At 33.0% G+C, this 18,756-nt stretch overlaps 2 protein-coding genes across 2 annotated transcripts; one reads left to right on the top strand and one right to left on the bottom strand.

The window, feature by feature from the left end:
• The first annotated feature begins 1,457 nt into the window (after positions 1 to 1,457).
• LOC130812816 (uncharacterized) lies at positions 1,458 to 7,248 on the top strand. Its single transcript, XM_057678428.1, has 7 exons — positions 1,458 to 1,928; positions 2,069 to 2,229; positions 5,301 to 5,512; positions 5,664 to 5,918; positions 6,048 to 6,134; positions 6,306 to 6,478; positions 7,039 to 7,248. Exons 1-7 carry the CDS (start codon positions 1,558 to 1,560, stop codon positions 7,148 to 7,150), a joined length of 1,371 nt encoding a protein of 456 aa, XP_057534411.1. The 5' UTR covers positions 1,458 to 1,557; the 3' UTR covers positions 7,151 to 7,248.
• A 320-nt stretch (positions 7,249 to 7,568) lies between these two features.
• On the bottom strand, positions 7,569 to 10,588 carry LOC130812817 (protein LURP-one-related 7). The gene is made up of 3 exons (XM_057678429.1): positions 10,044 to 10,588; positions 8,022 to 8,222; positions 7,569 to 7,915 (listed from the first exon to the last, which is right to left on the bottom strand). The coding sequence occupies exons 1-3, from the start codon at positions 10,275 to 10,277 to the stop codon at positions 7,733 to 7,735; spliced, it is 618 nt and encodes a 205-aa protein (XP_057534412.1). The 5' UTR covers positions 10,278 to 10,588; the 3' UTR covers positions 7,569 to 7,732.
• Between the last annotated feature and the right edge of the window lie 8,168 nt (positions 10,589 to 18,756).

Here is an 18,756-nt window from a genome sequence, read left to right as displayed (position 1 = left end):
GGTGAACTGGGCTGCATATCACCAGGGATACATCAAGGGGTGGGATGAACGTGAAGATTACGTAGCTTAAGGGGACATGATTGATTAGCCGATGAATTACTACGATGACTATCTCATTTGCTAACATGGTATCACCAAACAATTCAACAGCCAAGGATGTTAACTAGAGCGACCACTCCCTCTGAATTACACTCCATTTGATGTGCCATTACATGTCATGGTGAGTCATTTATTTTAGTTTTATATAATTAATATTTAATGTTAACCTAATTTTTAATTGGATTTGGTTTTTATAGACGCAACAAATGTTGCACATTCGTGACTACATGCACTCATAACGACATGTATGGTATGAACAATCAAATGAAGTGCTCAAGATATCGGAAGTGTGATGGTGAGCCTTGGATATGAGCATATGCTTCAACCATTATCGTAGGACAATGTTCCTGGTTCATCCACACAAGTAGATGCTTTGAGGACATCAATCGCCATATACACTTAGTGTACATCCGATGACTCCTAGACCCTCTTAGGACGACTGTTCTTATGTATCTCTTGTTCATCCTACTAACTTTAGGGTTCAAGAACAATCAAATGGTGAGTGTACCCTTGTAGTTTATCCTAGTTTAGATACTATTTATGAGGACGATACACGCACTACTGATTCTTGGACTATGTATATAACTTTGTATAACTTTATATATGTAATGTTATTTATATTGTGTAACTTTTGGGGTTCAAGAACAATTGTATATATTATTTTATCTAATGTTATTTAAATTGTTATAGGTTGGGTGTTGGAATTAAAAATTGACTAAAATTGGTACTTAGATTTGATTTTGCCCCATATACGCATTTATAAGGTGTTGTAAAGCAAAAATAAACATAAGATAGAATAACGTTGTCCTAACCAATATTTTCCTTGTCAATGGCATGGTTAAGATATAGGAATTAAGCTCGAGAAAAAAAATTAAAAACACTGACAAGGGTAGCGTTTTTAGGTCAAACTCTAAAATCAACAGCAGCCCAATGGAGCCTAAAAACGCTGTCTAAGACAATATTTTAGCTACATGATTAGTTTGGGATATAAGATTTTTGTGGCTTTGTTTGGGGAAGTTTTTTTAAGAGAAAGCTTCTTTTGTTCAAGTTTTCTATTTAAATAGAACTCTTATTCCGCCCAATCCTTTCAAAACCTTCATGAATACATAAATTCTTGTATGAGACGGTCTCATCGTGAGACATGTCTTATTTTTAGGTTAAATAGCCCAATAATACAAACTTTTAGTTTATAAGCTTTTTGTTTTGAGATTGTCTTACCGTAAGACGGTTTCATACAAGACATATTGTAATAACAAATTAAGGGCAGGACTAGGGTCCGTAATGGGCCCTCGGCCCAATGCATTGGCCTAATAAGATCCGCGGTAGCAACAAGGCCCAATTCAACTATTATCCCAAAAACCAAACCTCAATCACTGCAATTTGCAGTCTCCACTGCTCCCTCCTCGTTCAGCGACACCATTTCTCCGACGCTCTTCAGCAAACATCTCCGACGTCCAAATGTGGCGGCGCTTCCTTACCACCGCGTCAACAACCACGCGCCACCATCAGCTATCCAATCTCATTCCGATCGTCGCTTCAGTATCAAACCACGCTTCATCCTTCTCACGGTTCTTCTCTGGGAAACACTCGAAATCATCTCTCACAAAATCGAAGAAAAAACCTTTTGACGTAGTCGATGACGTCACTGCAGGTTCATCAGCTGATTTGGATGCTTATGCGGTCGGAGAACAACTTCGATTGAAGTTGTTAGCCGAAGATGAAAAGGATAAATCTCTTGATATTGGTTTAAATGGCAAACCCATATTTACCTCAACTACTAAACTCTCTAATCTCTCTCATAAAGATACTTGCTCCTATATGAAATTCAGGTTTTAGTTTTTTTGAAACTTTTTTGATTCTGAATTTTTATGAATCATTTTTGTTGAATTTCGGAATTAGAACTTGTTTTGATTGTAATTGTATATTTCTTAGCAATGTTATTGAAATTTGGAAGTGAATTTAATTTTAGTAAGGAGGAGTTGAATGCGGTGTTGCCGGAGGGATTACCGAGTGGAATGTTGAAGGAGTTTGAGGATACGAAACGATGTGCTTTGCTGATTCGACAAAGTTTTTTGGATCTTCGTGATAATTTTCGGCGAATTGTCGATCCTCCAACTTGGTCTTCTTCTGGTAAATGTGATCTTTTCTAAAATTATAAACCCTAAACCCTATGCTCTTTTTTTTTGTTTTACTTCAATTTATTTTTTTCTTAGTGCAATGTGAAATGTGCATATAATGGGACGAATCAAGTGTACTGAACTTGCCTTAGATTTGTTTTGTAAATCCTTTCCATATCAGAATGAGTGGTATATAGGAAGTATGGAACAGTGTTATCTAGCTTACTACCTAATTCATTGTATGGATTTAAACTCCACTAAAGCTTCCTCAAAGTTTGCCTACAATGGCCTAAGTTTTGCTTATTTCAATGCGCCATTCATAGGGGAGTTAATATTATCTATGAATTAGATAACACTAAGGGCGTGTTTGCTATGTGATATGAGTAGGAGACAAAATGGAAATGGTTAAGAAAAGGACAGGGTAATGATAAGCCTTAAAAGTTATTACTTGTTTTTGGCATAATCATTATTAGGTAAACACTGAACTTTAAAATAAAACAGCAAAAACAAAAATAAAACTTTCGTGGTAATATCTTTCCAATAGCATTCATTGACTGTTGAGAATCAATTAGCAGGAAGGAGCTTTATTAGAGTTTCACACAAATTTAGAAGATATAAAACAAACTGTATTTGTTACTGCCAAATGAAGAGCTGTAACAATAGGGGGTAATGATTGATTGCAATTAACGGTAACACTTCTTAATTTCAGCATACCAATTATTAAGTAATGGTTTCACTTGCTTTAATCTGTTTCTAGCTGCCATTTTCCTCAAGCCAAACGAGCGCTAATATGAAAGACTTTTTGTTTATTTAGCACACCATCATTTTCAAATTGTTGCTCATTTTATGTGAATGAGACGTTGAAGGTTGTTGATGCATTTTGCTTCATGAAGCTTAAAGATGCATTTTACAGTGTACTTATTTTCAAAAGCAAAAGAGGAATTTAAAGTAGTTATATGCATAAACATGTGTCTCTAGAAAGTTCATATTGTGCCGATGACTTCATATTGTATCATGGTCCTGGCTAGAATAATGGATTTTTCCAGGTCAACTTTCTATATACTTCTGATTGCTTTTTAATGAACCACTTCTCTTGAAGATCTAGAGCTATTTTGTGGAAATGATGGGAAAATACAGCAAGCAATTCATTAACGTATTAGTTTGTTTGCATATAGTAACTTAGCTAACTTGAACTTTCATAGGAAATGAGCACTTGTATATTCAGCACCACAAATTGGAAAACAAATTTTCTTGGATTGTCATGCAGCTATGGATTTATTGACATTAACAGGTCTTGTTGATTCTGTCTATAAGATGTTCCTTGAAGTACGAAGAGTCGAAAATAGTTATTAGCCATTTAATTACGCATGTATTTGATAGAAAAAATTGGGTATAGCTGTGAAATGCTATATATCATTTTTAATTATTTTTAAAAATCCACCTTTTGTTTTATTATTTTGTTAGAAAATAATATGAAGCGATATCTTTCCTTCCACTTTTAGCTATTTTACTTGGAACTAATACTATGTGTCATCAACTCAGGATCGATGATGTAAACTTGCCCTCAACTGTGAGGTTGTCTCAGTTTTGCAGAGACAGTGGGAAAAATGATTAAAGTAGTAGTTATTGTGAGGTGGTGTTCTGATTCTTGGAGGTGTTATGAGTTGTTCTAACGGATGGGTGACAACTACAAACTACATGTTAACTAGCTAGGGGGCGCCTGAGGTCCTTCTGGGGTCAGGAAAACCACCCTAGAAGGACCTCCACAATAAAGAGGAAATAGTGGTGCGTAGAAGATGAGGAGGCGATAGTCCAATTCTCTTAAGTGGGGATGATTTTGAGGTTGAGTTTGACAACCACATTACTTTAGTGGGAAGCAGGAAGCTACTTATTTAATATATTTATTATGTCTTTTAACATTAATCAGCTTTTGGCTATCAACTAAAATTTATCAAAAACTTTAAAATAATCTGCTAGTAAAATCAGTTAGATAAATTGGTTGTTCATATCAGCTATCAACTACCAAATATCAACTATTTGCCAAATTTCCCATACTCATTAGTCATATAACTTATAAAGGTTCGTATTTATTCGAGAGTTTGATGCCTAAATCGATGTATCTGTATTGGGAGCTATTAACCAATCAATTTTAATTTATACTTTTTTCTTACTTTACATGTTAAAACACAGTCAAATGAGATTTGGTTGATTTGTCGATGTAAATTTTGTAATATCAACTTTTTTTAACTTTTTATTATGCTTGATTAGAGGTATTTAAGGTTGGTTTGGTGCATTGAATTGAGTGTAAAAAAGCAAATGAAAATTTAGTGCCAGAAGAAAGGGAATATATTATATATATACCTAAGGCCAAGTTTCTCGCTAATAAGATAGTTTAGCGGTGCTAGCATAGGCTTGGTCTTCGGTTTCAATCATGGACATTTAGTTAGCCGACCCAAAATTCCCTTGAAGCTATAGTAGTTCCATTAAGTCTCTTCCTGGGGTTGGAACTTGGAATGAGCACCTCCTCAACCATAGAAAAAATTCGCAGATGTCGTCACAATGTTGCGGATGGGGCACCTCGCGTTGTTACAACTGGTTTCGTGGATATTGCCATGTGAATTTTTAGTTTGAAGTGTATCCATTTAATTGCAATAAAATAGGTTTTCTAGAACATATATATTTAAATGAAAGCTTATATTACCTTTTAGAACCTAATACCCTTTTAAAGAAACATAATGAAGGCTAAAATGTAGAATGACAACTTATAATGATTATTACTCCAACTTGTTACATAACGGGGTTTTGTTGTTTGATAAGCTCAAAATCTATTATAAACCGCTGTTATGTAACGGAACGATCTCATTTTCTTTCATGTCCGAAACTAAAATTATTAGGATGCAAAGGATCTTTCTTGTAATGTTAGTGGTGACATTAAAGTTGATCAAAATCCATACCCATGCACTATGATATACTGATATGTGTGTGAGTACGATGTTGGAGCAAACGAATTTTATCCTGCTAATATATAGTTGGCTTGTTATTTTTTAATGGCTGGAAATTTACTGTTTTTGTTGATACTTTCAGCACCAAAAGTTAGAAAGCAGATTGTCTTGGATGGTCCTCGTAGTTGTGGCAAGAGTATTGCGCTTGCAATGCTTGCTCACTGGGCTCGTGACGAAGGTTGGCTGGTATTTTATGCCCCTAAAGGTCGTGATTGGACGCATGGAGGATTTTTCTATAAAAACCCACAAACTGGTCTTTGGGATACCCCTGTTCAGGCTGAAAATATTCTGAAGGCAAGTTTTGATGATCTAATAAATTTTATAAAAGAAATTCTATAAAGAAATTGCAGTGGATATATATGATTAAGATGCTTCTATGTTGTTGAAATTTATTTTTCTAGTAAGATTAACATTTACTAGATTTATTCCTCTGCCTTTCTCACAGGACTTCGTCAAGTTTAATGAAAGCTGCTTGCAACAACTCCCTTGTCAAATATCTGATCCTATTCCATTGGGAGAAGGTGCTGGTGTGGGATTTATGAAAGGAGCAGATTCCATAGCAATGCCGGAGGGTTCAACTTTATTTGATCTTATCCAGACAGGAGCTAAGCAGACCCATGCTGCTGTTGGAGTACTAGTCCGTTTGCGGCAGGAGTTATCGCTGGTGAAAGATGTTCCTGTGCTTCTTGCAATCGACCAAGTAAGATATTTGTGCATTAGCGAGCTATTTCTGTATTCTATGCGACGTTTTGATTGATTTGCAATTTGCTTACATATTGGAAGTTCATCTTAAGGTAATTAATTTAGCTTATTTTTCTGGCTTTTGCAGTACAACAACTGGTTTACATTTAGTGCATTCGAGGAGGTTGTTACACCCCGCTCTTCCAAACCAATTCATGCCAAAGACATTGCCACAGTAAGAACTCTCAATTTTCCTTATATGTGGGTTTGGGTGCATGTAACCTAGGTGGGTGCATGAAGTTGCTAACTGATATTCTCACGACTTTCACCCTGAATCATGTAAAATTGCATTATGAGAAGTTTGTCTTCGTGTTAATGTTAATCAATGAAAATCTCTCTTGTGCAGGTAAAGGCATTCAGGCTTATGACGCATGATGACATGATGGTCGGGGCTTTCTCACATTCGACCGCAGTCGGGAAGCTGCGTAAAGACTTGCCTGGAGTACCAGATGATGCTCGTATCAATTTCCCTCGATACACCTTGGATGAATCTGCTGCTGTTTGCCATTATTACCTTAGGTATGTCTTCATCTTAATGCTATACTCTGAACTTCGATGATCGTTCTGTAATCAATCATCTAGCTAATCTAGAGATTATGGTTATTATATATGGGGTTATTCTTAAATTCTGCATCTTCTCTTTTTTTAACCGTAGTTTGATCCCTTTCTACAAATGTAAATACGGGAAGTGATGTGTGTAGAAACAGGCGAAAGAAAAATTGTGGTATAATTGCTTTGGATTGACATTTGTTTTTGGCCATGGACTTGATTGCTTGATTTTGGTGTTTAGGTCAAGCACTATTGATTCATGGATATATTAGGACATTGTGGTTCACGTATTGGTTCTGCCATTTGTAGCTAAATTTAAATGTGTCAAGCAATATTGATTCATGGATATATTAGGACATTACCTAGTAGTGCTAAGCTAATCTGTATTTCCAATGTATTTGTTTTTTCTGGTTGCAATGTGTGTGCTGGTTGCTATTATTTTGGTTCACAAGTTTTTGTCATACTTGATTGTGGATACCATATTGGCTGATTGGCTCACAATTCCAAATTTAACATATGTGCAAATACAGGCAAAGGCTTATCCGCAGAGAAGTATTCACAGAGGAGAAGTGGAAGAAAATATATTATCTTTCAAATGGAAATGGAACGGAGATGAGATGTTTAGCGCCCAAAATGTGGTGAATGATGCAATATTTCCATTCTCAGTACAGCCATTGCAAAAGATCCAAGTTGACATTGCTGTACCTTGCAAATTTTGTATTGCGAGCTCCAGGTATAATGTCCTGTTCGTTTCTCATAAGCACCATGGATTTGCAACAGTTTAGTCATTCTTTTTATTTTAATCTGTTTTCTTTTATAGTAACTTCATTATGTCTCCTTTCTTTTGGAGAGGAGGGCTCAAGAAAGATGGAGAACTTCACTGCCCTCAAATTTGTAGGCGCTTAAGTGCATGTTATGCGATTCGTGATAGATAGATATGCTTTTTAGTTGATCAGTTTTGAATCCCATGGATCACTGTAATTCCGCTCTTGTTTGTTTACTTCACTGTAGCTTTTTTTTTTGTCATTCTGTTTCTTCCAGTAACGAGCTATTGAGATAATTAGAAAATACAAAGAACCAAAGCATCATTTTTCCAGGATATATTGCAATGTTTTTCAAATAAATGAAATTTTTTTGCTTGTTACAATCAGTAATGAATGGAATATTCTGCACCTTACAATCACGGGCAAAAAATTAGACAAATTTCCGGAGCATAAAAAAATATCATTCATCATCTTGAGATTTATGTTCATGATCCAAAAAATGTCGATGTTTTCGTCCTTCCATGAACACTAAAATCAACGACGCAATAAGCGTATAGTCGGTGTAACCAGGAAATATGGTTACTCTGAATCTGCTTCTTCCCACGAAATGCTTCCTAAAACCAAGCTTGTACATGAGATTTGTCTACAACCAATGAAAACTCAAGTCATAATCTAAGAAGTAAGAACATATATTTAAGTAAGAAAAATAAGCGACTTATTCTGCTAGCACAAGTACCATAGGTCCGTACCTGAGCTACAATGTGTTTATCCTGATAAATGGTACAAGTTCTCCAGAAACAACAGCCTCTCAATGCAAAAATGAGGTCTGCCCCATTCTCTCCGGTAAAGAACACATTAAACTCGATTTTATTGAATGTATTCAGCGTCTGCTCCATCTTGAAAACCAGTTCACCACAACCATCTCCTTTGAAGCCTTTCCAAGTCCCATCCTTTGTATAAAAAAGCCATTGACTAATTAGCAACAGTTCTGCTTATTATTACGCATGGTTGGTACTTGGTACCAGGAGCTGACTAAGGCTTATTACTTTATTAGTTAGTGTTTAAAGGAGTTGTAAGCCTAGCAAACTAAACTTCAGCTTGAAATACCTACTCCCTCCGTCCCAAACAATTGTCATATTTTTCTTTTTTATAGAACATCCCATTGAGTAGTCCAATTTCTATTTCAAATTATGATATGCGCTTTTTTTTAGTTTTTATTTATACATTTAACTTATCTTTTTCATCTCATCTTTATAAAATATATTTTTTTACCACTTTTACGTACTTTCCTTCATTTTGACAATATTTGTACTTGAACCTATTTCTTTAAAACAAAGAAAATGTTTACAATGAATTATCTATTCCCAACATGAAGTAGTAAAAAATCTATAATTCTTTGGTTTTGAATTACAAATTTACAATCATTGATAGCAAAATATCTCATTAAGATTTTTTATTTTGTTAGTGATGCTTGCTACTAACGTTAGTCGAATAAAATCTTTTTATTATTGTTCTAATGCCCCTCCAAACCCTGCCTACGTAGCACATTTGTTGAAAGCAATTAATTTCATTTGTTCCATTAGATTTTGGGATATTTTATATAGTAAGTACCAACTATTGTAAAAGGCGAGTGGTAACAATTCTTAAAATTTTTCTACAAAATAGCACTCAACTCTTGAAAAATTTACTACAGTATAATGGAGGTAAAAACGTTTAATTTCTCTAATAAAAGTCATAAGTTTTGATAAAAGTCATAAATGTTCCTAATAAATCCCAAATGTAAAGCCCAATTTAACGAAAATTAAACTTAACGGAAATGTTATCGTAGTTAATTTTTCAAGAGTCGAGTGCTATTTTGTGAAAAAAATTTGGGATTTATTAGGGGCATTTATGAATTTTGCCAAAACTTAACGAAAAATAAACGTTTTTACCTCCATAATGTTAGTGATGTTAATTTTCTTAAAGTTAGAGTGCTATTGTCATAATTAATGCTAACCATATAGAATATCCTTTGAATTTTTTATGACACGAAAATTAAAATGAATGCTTTTTATACGTATCATAGCAAATTAAAGAGATTGTAGGAAAAATTATATAATTGAGACAACAAAATATTGTAGTTACTCCCTCCGTTTCTTGGGATTCACTAAATATTCCATTTTAGTATGTTTTATGATATTTTGCTATATTTTTTATATTGGCCATTCCCTACACTTTATACATCATTTTGATTAATACATTTAAATTATCTTTAACATAAGAAGTAATAATCAATAAAAATTGCTAATTTTCTAAGAATTTATTTCCTTAATTAAATACCAATAAGTAGGAATTTATACTTGTTAGAAGTATAATAATTCTAGGAGATATAAGAAAAATTGTGTGAAATTCAAAGAAACCTTCATATTTAACGTCATTATCGTACTCAAAATATTTTGCTCATAAAAATTGTGTCTAGACTTTAAAGAAAGATAAAAGATAATAACTCATCCATAAAATAGAATGCAGTAAAAGATATAAACTCCCATTTTCAGACCTGGAAAGTTGATAAAAAGTTGTAAAACCTTGGGAATTGAACTATGATCACCATACTTTATAATATTGCAAAGCAATTAAAAAATTTATAATATTGCATACAAAATTTCACAATATGATTATCCAACACATCAGATTTAATCAAGAAACTCAGTGGACCAACAATTTCGACCTCCATTACAGTAACAGAACAAAACCCGTTACTAATTGAAGGATGAGGAGAAAGAGAAACTAACTTGAGAACGGAATATGGAGACCAGCGGATTTCCAGAAGCATCCAACAACCTACGCCCATGTGAAATCGAAGAAGCGTCGGCTACTTTGTAGATAAGATTGTGAAAAGCGTCGGAAAATTGGACACTTTTTCGATTCTTGTTCACAAAGAGATCGATAGGTATTTGTGGAATCCCTTGTTTGATTTCAACTGCTTCGGTTTTTCTCTCCTCTGGACTCAATTTGGATTGGGTCATCCCTTGAATTTTATTTATTTATTTATTTATTATTATAATTATAATTATTATTATTGCGAGTTTTGACAATCATGTTATGTTTTTGATCAATAATTTTTCTAAGATGGGAGAAGGAATTTGGCTTTTTCATTATATATACCCAAGTCCCAACCACCAGTTCCAAACTTGCGTCTTTTTAACGTTTTCTTTTTATTTTTGAGTCTAAAAAAAAGCTGTAAAAATCCAATGTAAAAGGTTTAACACTCATGTTGTAGCCTGTAAGAACTAGACCAATCAGTTTTCATTTTAGCAACACTAGCAAAAATTTTATCGCTTCCTCCGTTTCATTATATTTGCTACATTTTATTTTTTACACAATCTAATATTTTATTTTGATAATTTTTATATTGAATTATACAAATATAAAGTTTATAAAAAGTTAATTTTATAAAAGTATGCGATTTAGATGATTCAAACAAGATCTCACATGATCATATTTTTTCTTACATATTAGTCGCAATATATAAAATAAGCTTGAACGATGAATAATGTCGATAATAGAAATTTAGCGAGTATTTCAAAAAGGAGGAAGTAAAATTTAATGAACTACTCTTGTGAGAGACTGTTTTTCAAAGAGACACGTCAAAACAAGAAGCCCACTTTTTTTTTTCTCTTTAATTTGTATTAATTGGGCTATATAACCCATACATTTAATGCCTCTCTCAGCGAGACCGTCTTTCATAATAATTTCTAAAATTTAATACCTTTCATTTGTCTGCTACTTCTATGAACAACGAGGTGTGCTTTAAGATGCTCAACCTCACCATTAGAGAGAACGTAACATTACGCTTGAGAGCATTTATCTTTTCTTTCATAGCTTCACATCATCGTGGATTTTTAATTTAATAGAACTGCCACATTGTCTGCTGACAACTGGAAGACGGAAATAATTGTGTCATAAGGTATTTTTGGACAATTACTAAATATACTTGGGAAACTATTTTGGAAATGATAATTGTGGTACATTAGTAATAAATATTTATGATAAAAAGGATAAATATTATAATTGGTCCTATAAATTTGAAAAATAACTAAAGTTTCCAATTTCTAAGAGGTCACTTGAATTGGACTAAAGCTATTGTTGGACTAAACTATAGTTAGGACTTTCTTATTCCTAACCTTATACTTTCTCTATTCTGTTTTTGTTGCTACATTTGTATGGGCACAAGAATTAAGAAAAGGTAGACACAATATATAAAAGACGATTAAATACTTCATTTTAATTCTAAATTGAACATGAAAAAAAGGAAAACAACTTTTATACTAAAAATAAGGGTAAAGTAAATATTTATATAGTAGATATAAAAGTTAATGAGGTATAGAGTAGGATAAAAGTAGAGGTAAATTAGATTTTTAAAGTATATATTGAAGATAAAATATATTCATGTAAGATCTTGTTAGATTTGTCTTACTATATAGTTTTTCTATATGTAATTTTTTATAATTTTTTATGATGCGTACTTAGGAATATTAAGGCCTAAAATTTGCTAAAAAATACATGCAGAAGGTAAAGTGAACAAACAAAAAGAAACAAAAGGAGTAATTGAAATTTCATTTATGGACTCAATATAGGGAATAAAATTAAATTCTTAATGATATACTTGAAGAGATTGTTAGAATATTAGATAATACTTTAAAAGTAGGCAAAATGTTAAAAAACTACCTAGTATATACCCCATTTTGCAAAAACTACCTTAATTAAAATTTTTTGCAAAAAACTACCTTATATAATACAATTGTTTGCAAAACACTACCTTATAACGGATTGTGGCCTTTGACCGCTATCTTTAACCGTTGACCCGCATGTGACACGCACGTGATGCATTACTGTATTTAATTCTTCTTCATTTCAGTTCAGCTTCGAAAATCCTTTCTTTCTTCCTCCCGTTTGTAGCGATAAACCCTAATTTGCCTTTACTTCTTTCTTTATTTCGCCTTTCTTTCTTTCTCCCTGCATTCCAATCCCTAATTCATTCAAAGATCATCTTTTTTTTTCCAATTAATTAGTTATGTCTTCTTGTTCTTCAAGCGAAAATTCGTTACCTGAAAAATGTGGGTGTGGAGTTCCCTTTGCAAGGAGGGTTTCATGGACCAAGGAAAATCCTAGAAGAAGGTTTAAGACTTGCGTTTTTTATGATCCTGATACAAATTGGAGGGGATGCAAAAAGTTTAAATGGGTTGATGAACCTGAAATGGTTGTTTGGCAAAGAGAAGTCACTAACAAGCTTGTGGAGGAGAAGCGACAATTGGCAACCGAAATCAAGATTTTGACATCAAGGATTTGTTGCTTGGAACATGAAAAGGAACAAGCAATTTCAGAAATTAAAAGGATTAAGAAGAAATGGATGAATGAGAGGAAGCATAGAAATCAGATTACAAGCTTTGTATTAGGGTTTTTCTTTTGTTTTTTGTTGGTGTTTCTTGTATTAATCAAGGCTAGTAATTGAAGTTTAGGACCTATTTAAGAATAATTGTAACAGTGATTTGGGTATTGTAACTTGATCATGATGAATGAATGAATTAAGCTTTTATTTTTTCCATTTAATTTCTTTGCAGGTACTGTAAATACTCTTGTATTTATGTAATGTGTGTTGTGTTTGCTGTGTTGTGCTTGCTGTGTATGTTGTGTTTGCAGCACCCAAACTTAAAATGTAATTGCTGTGGTTGCTGTAAACACATTTGATTTTGGTGTGTTGTTGTGTTTGCAGCACCCAAACTTTAAATGTAATTGCTGTGGTTGCTGTAAACACATTTGGTTTGGTGTGTTTGCTCTCAGTTCAGCTATTACAAGTCTATACTTGACTATTTTGATCCATTACACTTGAAGTAGATGCAGCATTTTGCGTTTGTTGTTGACCACTGGAGCTAGGCACATTATTTGTTGTAGATTGTTGAGTAGAAGAAGATCCCATGTTAGGCCTACCACCCTTTGACTTGGTCTTTGTTGGTGGTGATTTTGGTGGATTCTTGCAGCCTTTTTTGTAGTGACCCAGGTCACCACAATTACCACATCTCCGTTGCTTGAATTCTTTAACAGCATATACAGCCTTCTTACCTCCTTTACCTTCATCAACTTCCTTCTTTCTTTTCCACTTGTTAGGCCTTCCAGGCATCTTTTCCTTTACCTTCATTAACCTGTTTCTTAAATGCCTTTAATTCCCAAGTTGGATTGTCCCTCCAATCATCTATGTATTTCTCAGCTAAATACAAAGCAGTGACTTTGTTATTTTGGTGTTGGTGACCACAAGTGTGCTTAGAAAAATAACTCCTTATTTGAAGTGTCTCCTCATCTTTCAACTTCACAGCATGAACCTTAAAATAACACTTCTTCTCCTTTCCACAAACATAGTTCACAATTCTAGCTTTCGATTTCTTGCAATCGCATCTATTGTAGCAATACACACTGATCCTATTTGTACCATTATGCAGGTAATAATAATTGTAACCACATTCAATAGCATGGTACCTTAGTGCTTTTCTAAACACATATGTCGAAGGAAACTTAAGGCCTAAAGACAAATTAATCTTACCCTTGAAATCAACCTCAGGATTGAATGTAGGATAGCTGCATATACCTTCCTCATCATCATTCAATGCACCCAAATCATAACCATCAGACTGCGGTTCATCATCATTAAAGTATATGTCTCTATTGTTTTCTTCATCAACCTCCTTATCTACTATCAACCTAATTTCCTCATCACCTATAAACACATCATCAAGACCATAAACTACATTTTCTGCAAACAAATCAGAATCATCCTCATATTCATCTTCATCACCACAACTATAATCATCATCATTACTATCCTCAACCTCATCAGCATCAGCATCTACATTTACTGTTTCCAACTCAGAACTTTTAATCACCACCTCATTTACCCTTACATTACCCACCTCAGTTGCCAACTCAGACTGCTTCTTTTTCGAATCACTGGCTTTTTTACGGATTGTCAATTTCTTCATCTTATTGATTTAGCTAATTTTAAGAATCCTAATACATTATTCAGATACAACAACAATCAATTTACAAATTACAAGATATGAAACAACAAATTCAATAGAAAAATCACCGCAAAAGGAAGCAAATTTGAAAAACAAAATAAATTTTAAATTATACCTAAAATACAAAAATGAAGTACAAAACCATAGTTAAGTAGTAGTACATACCGAATTTGCTTAGAAATTTCAAGGAGATGAAGTTACGAGGTGGATGGGAGCGAAATGAGAAGCTACAACAATGGAGTTGTCGCTGGAAATGTAGGGATTGAAAGGATTTTCGAATGGGCTGAACTGAAATGAAGAAGAAGTCATACAATTAAAGTATCACGTGCGTGTCACATGCGGGTCAACGGTTAAAGATAGCGGTCAAAGGCCACAATCCGTTATAAGGTAGTGTTTTGCAAACAATTGAATATATAAGATAATTTTTTGCAAAAATTTTTAATTAAGGTAATTTTTTGCAAAATGGGGTATATACTAGGTAGTTTTTTAACATTTTGCCTTAAACGTATTATTCCCTCCTATTCACCATATGTGTTCAATTTGAATTTGCATAAATTTTAAGAAAGTCAAATTGAACCACATGGGTAAGAGAGAAAGGGTAGTATTTTTAAATTTTGAAGGGGTAAAGTGGGGACTATGGATAAAGGTTATAAGGTTAATTTTTTAAGAATAAATTAATAAAATTAACAACCAAAAATAAAATTAGAACATTTAGGATGACTTAGCTAAAAAAACATAAAACACATATTTTGAATAAAAGGGAGTATTTCTCCTTCGGCCGGTCAATTCAAGCACTCACACATAAAATATTGTAATTTTGCTTTTTGTCTCTTTTGTGAAAGTCATATAGAAAAAAGTTTTGTTTAACCTAAAAGGTTCTCAGGTCAAATGTAACTCTCTTACTCGGATGGAGGATTATGTTATTAGAAACTTTGACATTATCTCATAAAGGAGGACAATGTATTTCTTAGGGGCTCGGATCTGGAGTACTATGAATTTCTTTAAAAATTAACACCAAAACATATATGATCAAAATTAATCCAAACTCAGCCACCTATGAATTAATCCACAATCAATGTTAGATTCATTTTTAACCTATCTTATATTATTTAATTTAGACTCATGTGAAATTTATATACAATCTAAATAACTATTCTAAACCTATCTAAAACTCTTCAACATAGTAAAACATGAACAACTAGATTAAGTTTCATATAGGACCCATTTAGGTCTAAATTTAGTTGCATAAAAGATAAATGGGTCTGGATCTAGCTAGATCTGACTTTAACCCGACCTTGACCACGATCATAATCCCTAACCGACACTTTTTCAAGGTTAACGTACTTTGCCTCATAATAATATGTACTCACTAAGTGAGATTGTGACTTAACACCTCACTCAACTTTGGAAAATATGAAACTATAATGCTCAAAAGTTTTGTGTATAATTGATGTATAATTTCTGTGCTTAAATCGCTCTTTTATAGGTCATTCCTAACAATTAGAAGCTCATTTTTACACTCCAATTAAAGAGAAATTGGAGTTGATCACGAATTGGATACTCGCCTATGTCAGCCTCTCCTTTAAATCATACTTAAAACATACGAATTCCATCAACTAAATTGAGTTCAGATTAATTGGTGATACCAATCGTCTTTTAGGTCATAGGTGAGATGACGTGCGCTTGACAAATGAATGACTCGCTTGATGTATTCATATTGAAAGCGCAATCCTCAAAGAGGTTCAACAAAGAAAAACAAAAGAAAATATAATGCAAAAATGAACACAAGTGTTTATGAGGTATCTTGAATACCTCCCCCTCAAATGTAGTTTATTATAATGAATTCAACAATTACAAGTATAATAAACTCCCTTATCTTGAGAACAAACTCTCAAGATCACAAATACTAGAGCAAAGTAGAAACACTCTCAAGTTTCTAACAATGCAATAGCCCTCTCAACAATATGTGTGTTTGTGGTGTATGTTACTATGGGTGATGAATCCTATTTATAGGCAAGGTATTCATCACCCTTAGTATTCCCTCATAAATCACCATAAACTCACAATTAACATCCTAATTAACTATGACAATTAACCATAGTAATAAACATCACAATAAACATTACATTAAACCAAGCAAGTAATGCACCTATTCAATGACTACACAAACATTCTGACCAAAACAGAATCCAATGCAGTCTTCTGATCTTCCGCTCGACCCGAGCCACTACCTCACTCGGTCGAGCGAGCTTCCAGAGAAGCTACTGACCTGTTCTGCATACTTCGCTCGACATGTTGCTCGACCGAGCCACCTCCGCTCGACCGGTCGAGCGAGCCCTCACTCGATCGAGCGGCTGGTCGAGCCACACACAGCTTGTTCCTCTTCTTGTTGCTTCGATCAAACAACTCTCATCAACCCTTCCAAACCTTAAACCACCCATATTCGACACATCTTTATCGACCCTCTCTAAAGTACAAGACAAAGCATGTTCGACTATATGTTTAAAGTGAACGTCATCACTAAGATTATTGGCGCTTGTTTTAACACATATCAAACATACATGAATTCAAAATAAAATTAAATAATGTCAATAATAATAATGAGTAAATTACAATCGACAATATAAGAGCAAAGTCGGTTCTTAAGCTATCTGGTTAGCCGACTGCCTAGGGTTCCAGAAATAAGAAACCGTAAATATTAAATGGTGCAATTCAAGATTGATTTTGAGCAACACTTTTTAAGTGATTTGTTTGTGAATTTTTTTATATTTGAAGTAAGATAATGTTACAATAGAATTATTTTTCTCAAAAAGGAAAATTTTTTACCTTTTAATATAATAAAGAATCCTATTTTAAAAGACATTTCAAAAATAAATATCACCTTTAAAATTTTTGCTTCCTCACTGCATGTGAGAATAGGATGATTGAGGAAACAGCACTTTTGCATGTCTTGGATGATGACCATATTTTATGGGTTATGTATTATTATTCTTCATTCATTGAACTAATTAACCACTAACCCTAATATCTGCTCATAAACCTCACTTCATGACCAAAAATTAGGAAGTCACAAGATCGTGTCATGTGTGTTTCACTTATACAATACAAGTATTGGGCTAATTACCATGTTAGGCAATCTCAAATATTACTAATAATCTTGTTAGACCTATTAATTTTACAAAAATAACTTGAAATATAAATTAGCTATGTGTTGGCCTATATAGGAAGGACTGAAGGAGATTATTTTTTTAACTTGTTATAAGTGCTATTAATTATATTATATTTTTCGCTTATAAAAAATAATCCAATCACATAGATTTGTTTCTTTCAAAATGTGAATTATCAAAATTGAACATAATTTATTTAAAATTAACAAAATTGAATTGAACCTAACTTATTCATATTCTAATGTTGTCTTTTTACCTACTAAATTTTATCAAATTGAACTAAATTTAACTAAAATGAACTTATTTTAACCGGATATTGTACATTTTTTTGGCTAATCTGTATCTAATAGAACTATAATATAGAATGTTATAAAAATTAAACAAGCCTTCTTTTAAATTAAATCCTTATACCAGTGATCAGTGTGTAAATTAAATAATACATCAACAGACTCCTATGAGATTTTTCTCATGTGAACCTATTATTCAAAATTAATATTTGATATTCAATATTATAAAGTACGGCGATCAACTCTACAATTCTACTATTTTACAATTCAGTAATAGGCTAGTGATTTGGATCATAGGTAGAGTTGAAATCGTACAAATTTATTTTGAGATAAAATTTTAAGAGGTAGAATATATCATAACTCGATTCCTCCTACGATCCTACGATTGTGTCGAACATATTTAGTCTCAATTATTATTAACTTTTTCTATGTACTATCTTTCACTAATTTTTCTCCATACACATATGTTTCAAATATTTCATCATAACAAATTTTAAAAATAAAGTTTCTTTTAGGTTTACACCCTATGATTCCTCAATTAGTATATCACAATTAAGTTTTCTTTCATTGATTAATTTACTTTTGGTTGTTGGAGTTTGTGGTGAGTTTGGAGCTTAGTGTTATTGGTAGTGTTTGATTCAAGTAATTTTATGGTCTATATTTAGTGACTTTAAAAATTAATTGAATAAAAATCCTCCAAAATACCAAATGCAGCAAATTAGGTAACAGATGAGCAATATCAGAGGCTTTATATACCTTTAATTTTTTTTTGACATATGTTTGTTGGCATGATTTTATTAGTTGTAAGACTTATGCTAGCATGAGTTAAACCCAATACAATGGATTGTATATCAAGCTGTAAGCTATATAGCTTACTCTGATCATAAATGCGCATCTAATAACAGTAGAAAAATGTTCATCAAGCAGGTAAAGATTAACAATGTATTTCGTCCTGTTACTTGATGAAGTTTTTCGATAATA

The sequence above is a fragment of the Amaranthus tricolor genome, chromosome 5 (assembly GCF_026212465.1).
Source record: "Amaranthus tricolor cultivar Red isolate AtriRed21 chromosome 5, ASM2621246v1, whole genome shotgun sequence".
In the NCBI taxonomy this organism is placed as follows: Eukaryota; Viridiplantae; Streptophyta; class Magnoliopsida; order Caryophyllales; family Amaranthaceae; genus Amaranthus; species Amaranthus tricolor.
The sequence above is the reverse complement of the archived record's forward strand: the minus strand, read 5'-3'. Positions and strand labels throughout refer to the sequence as shown.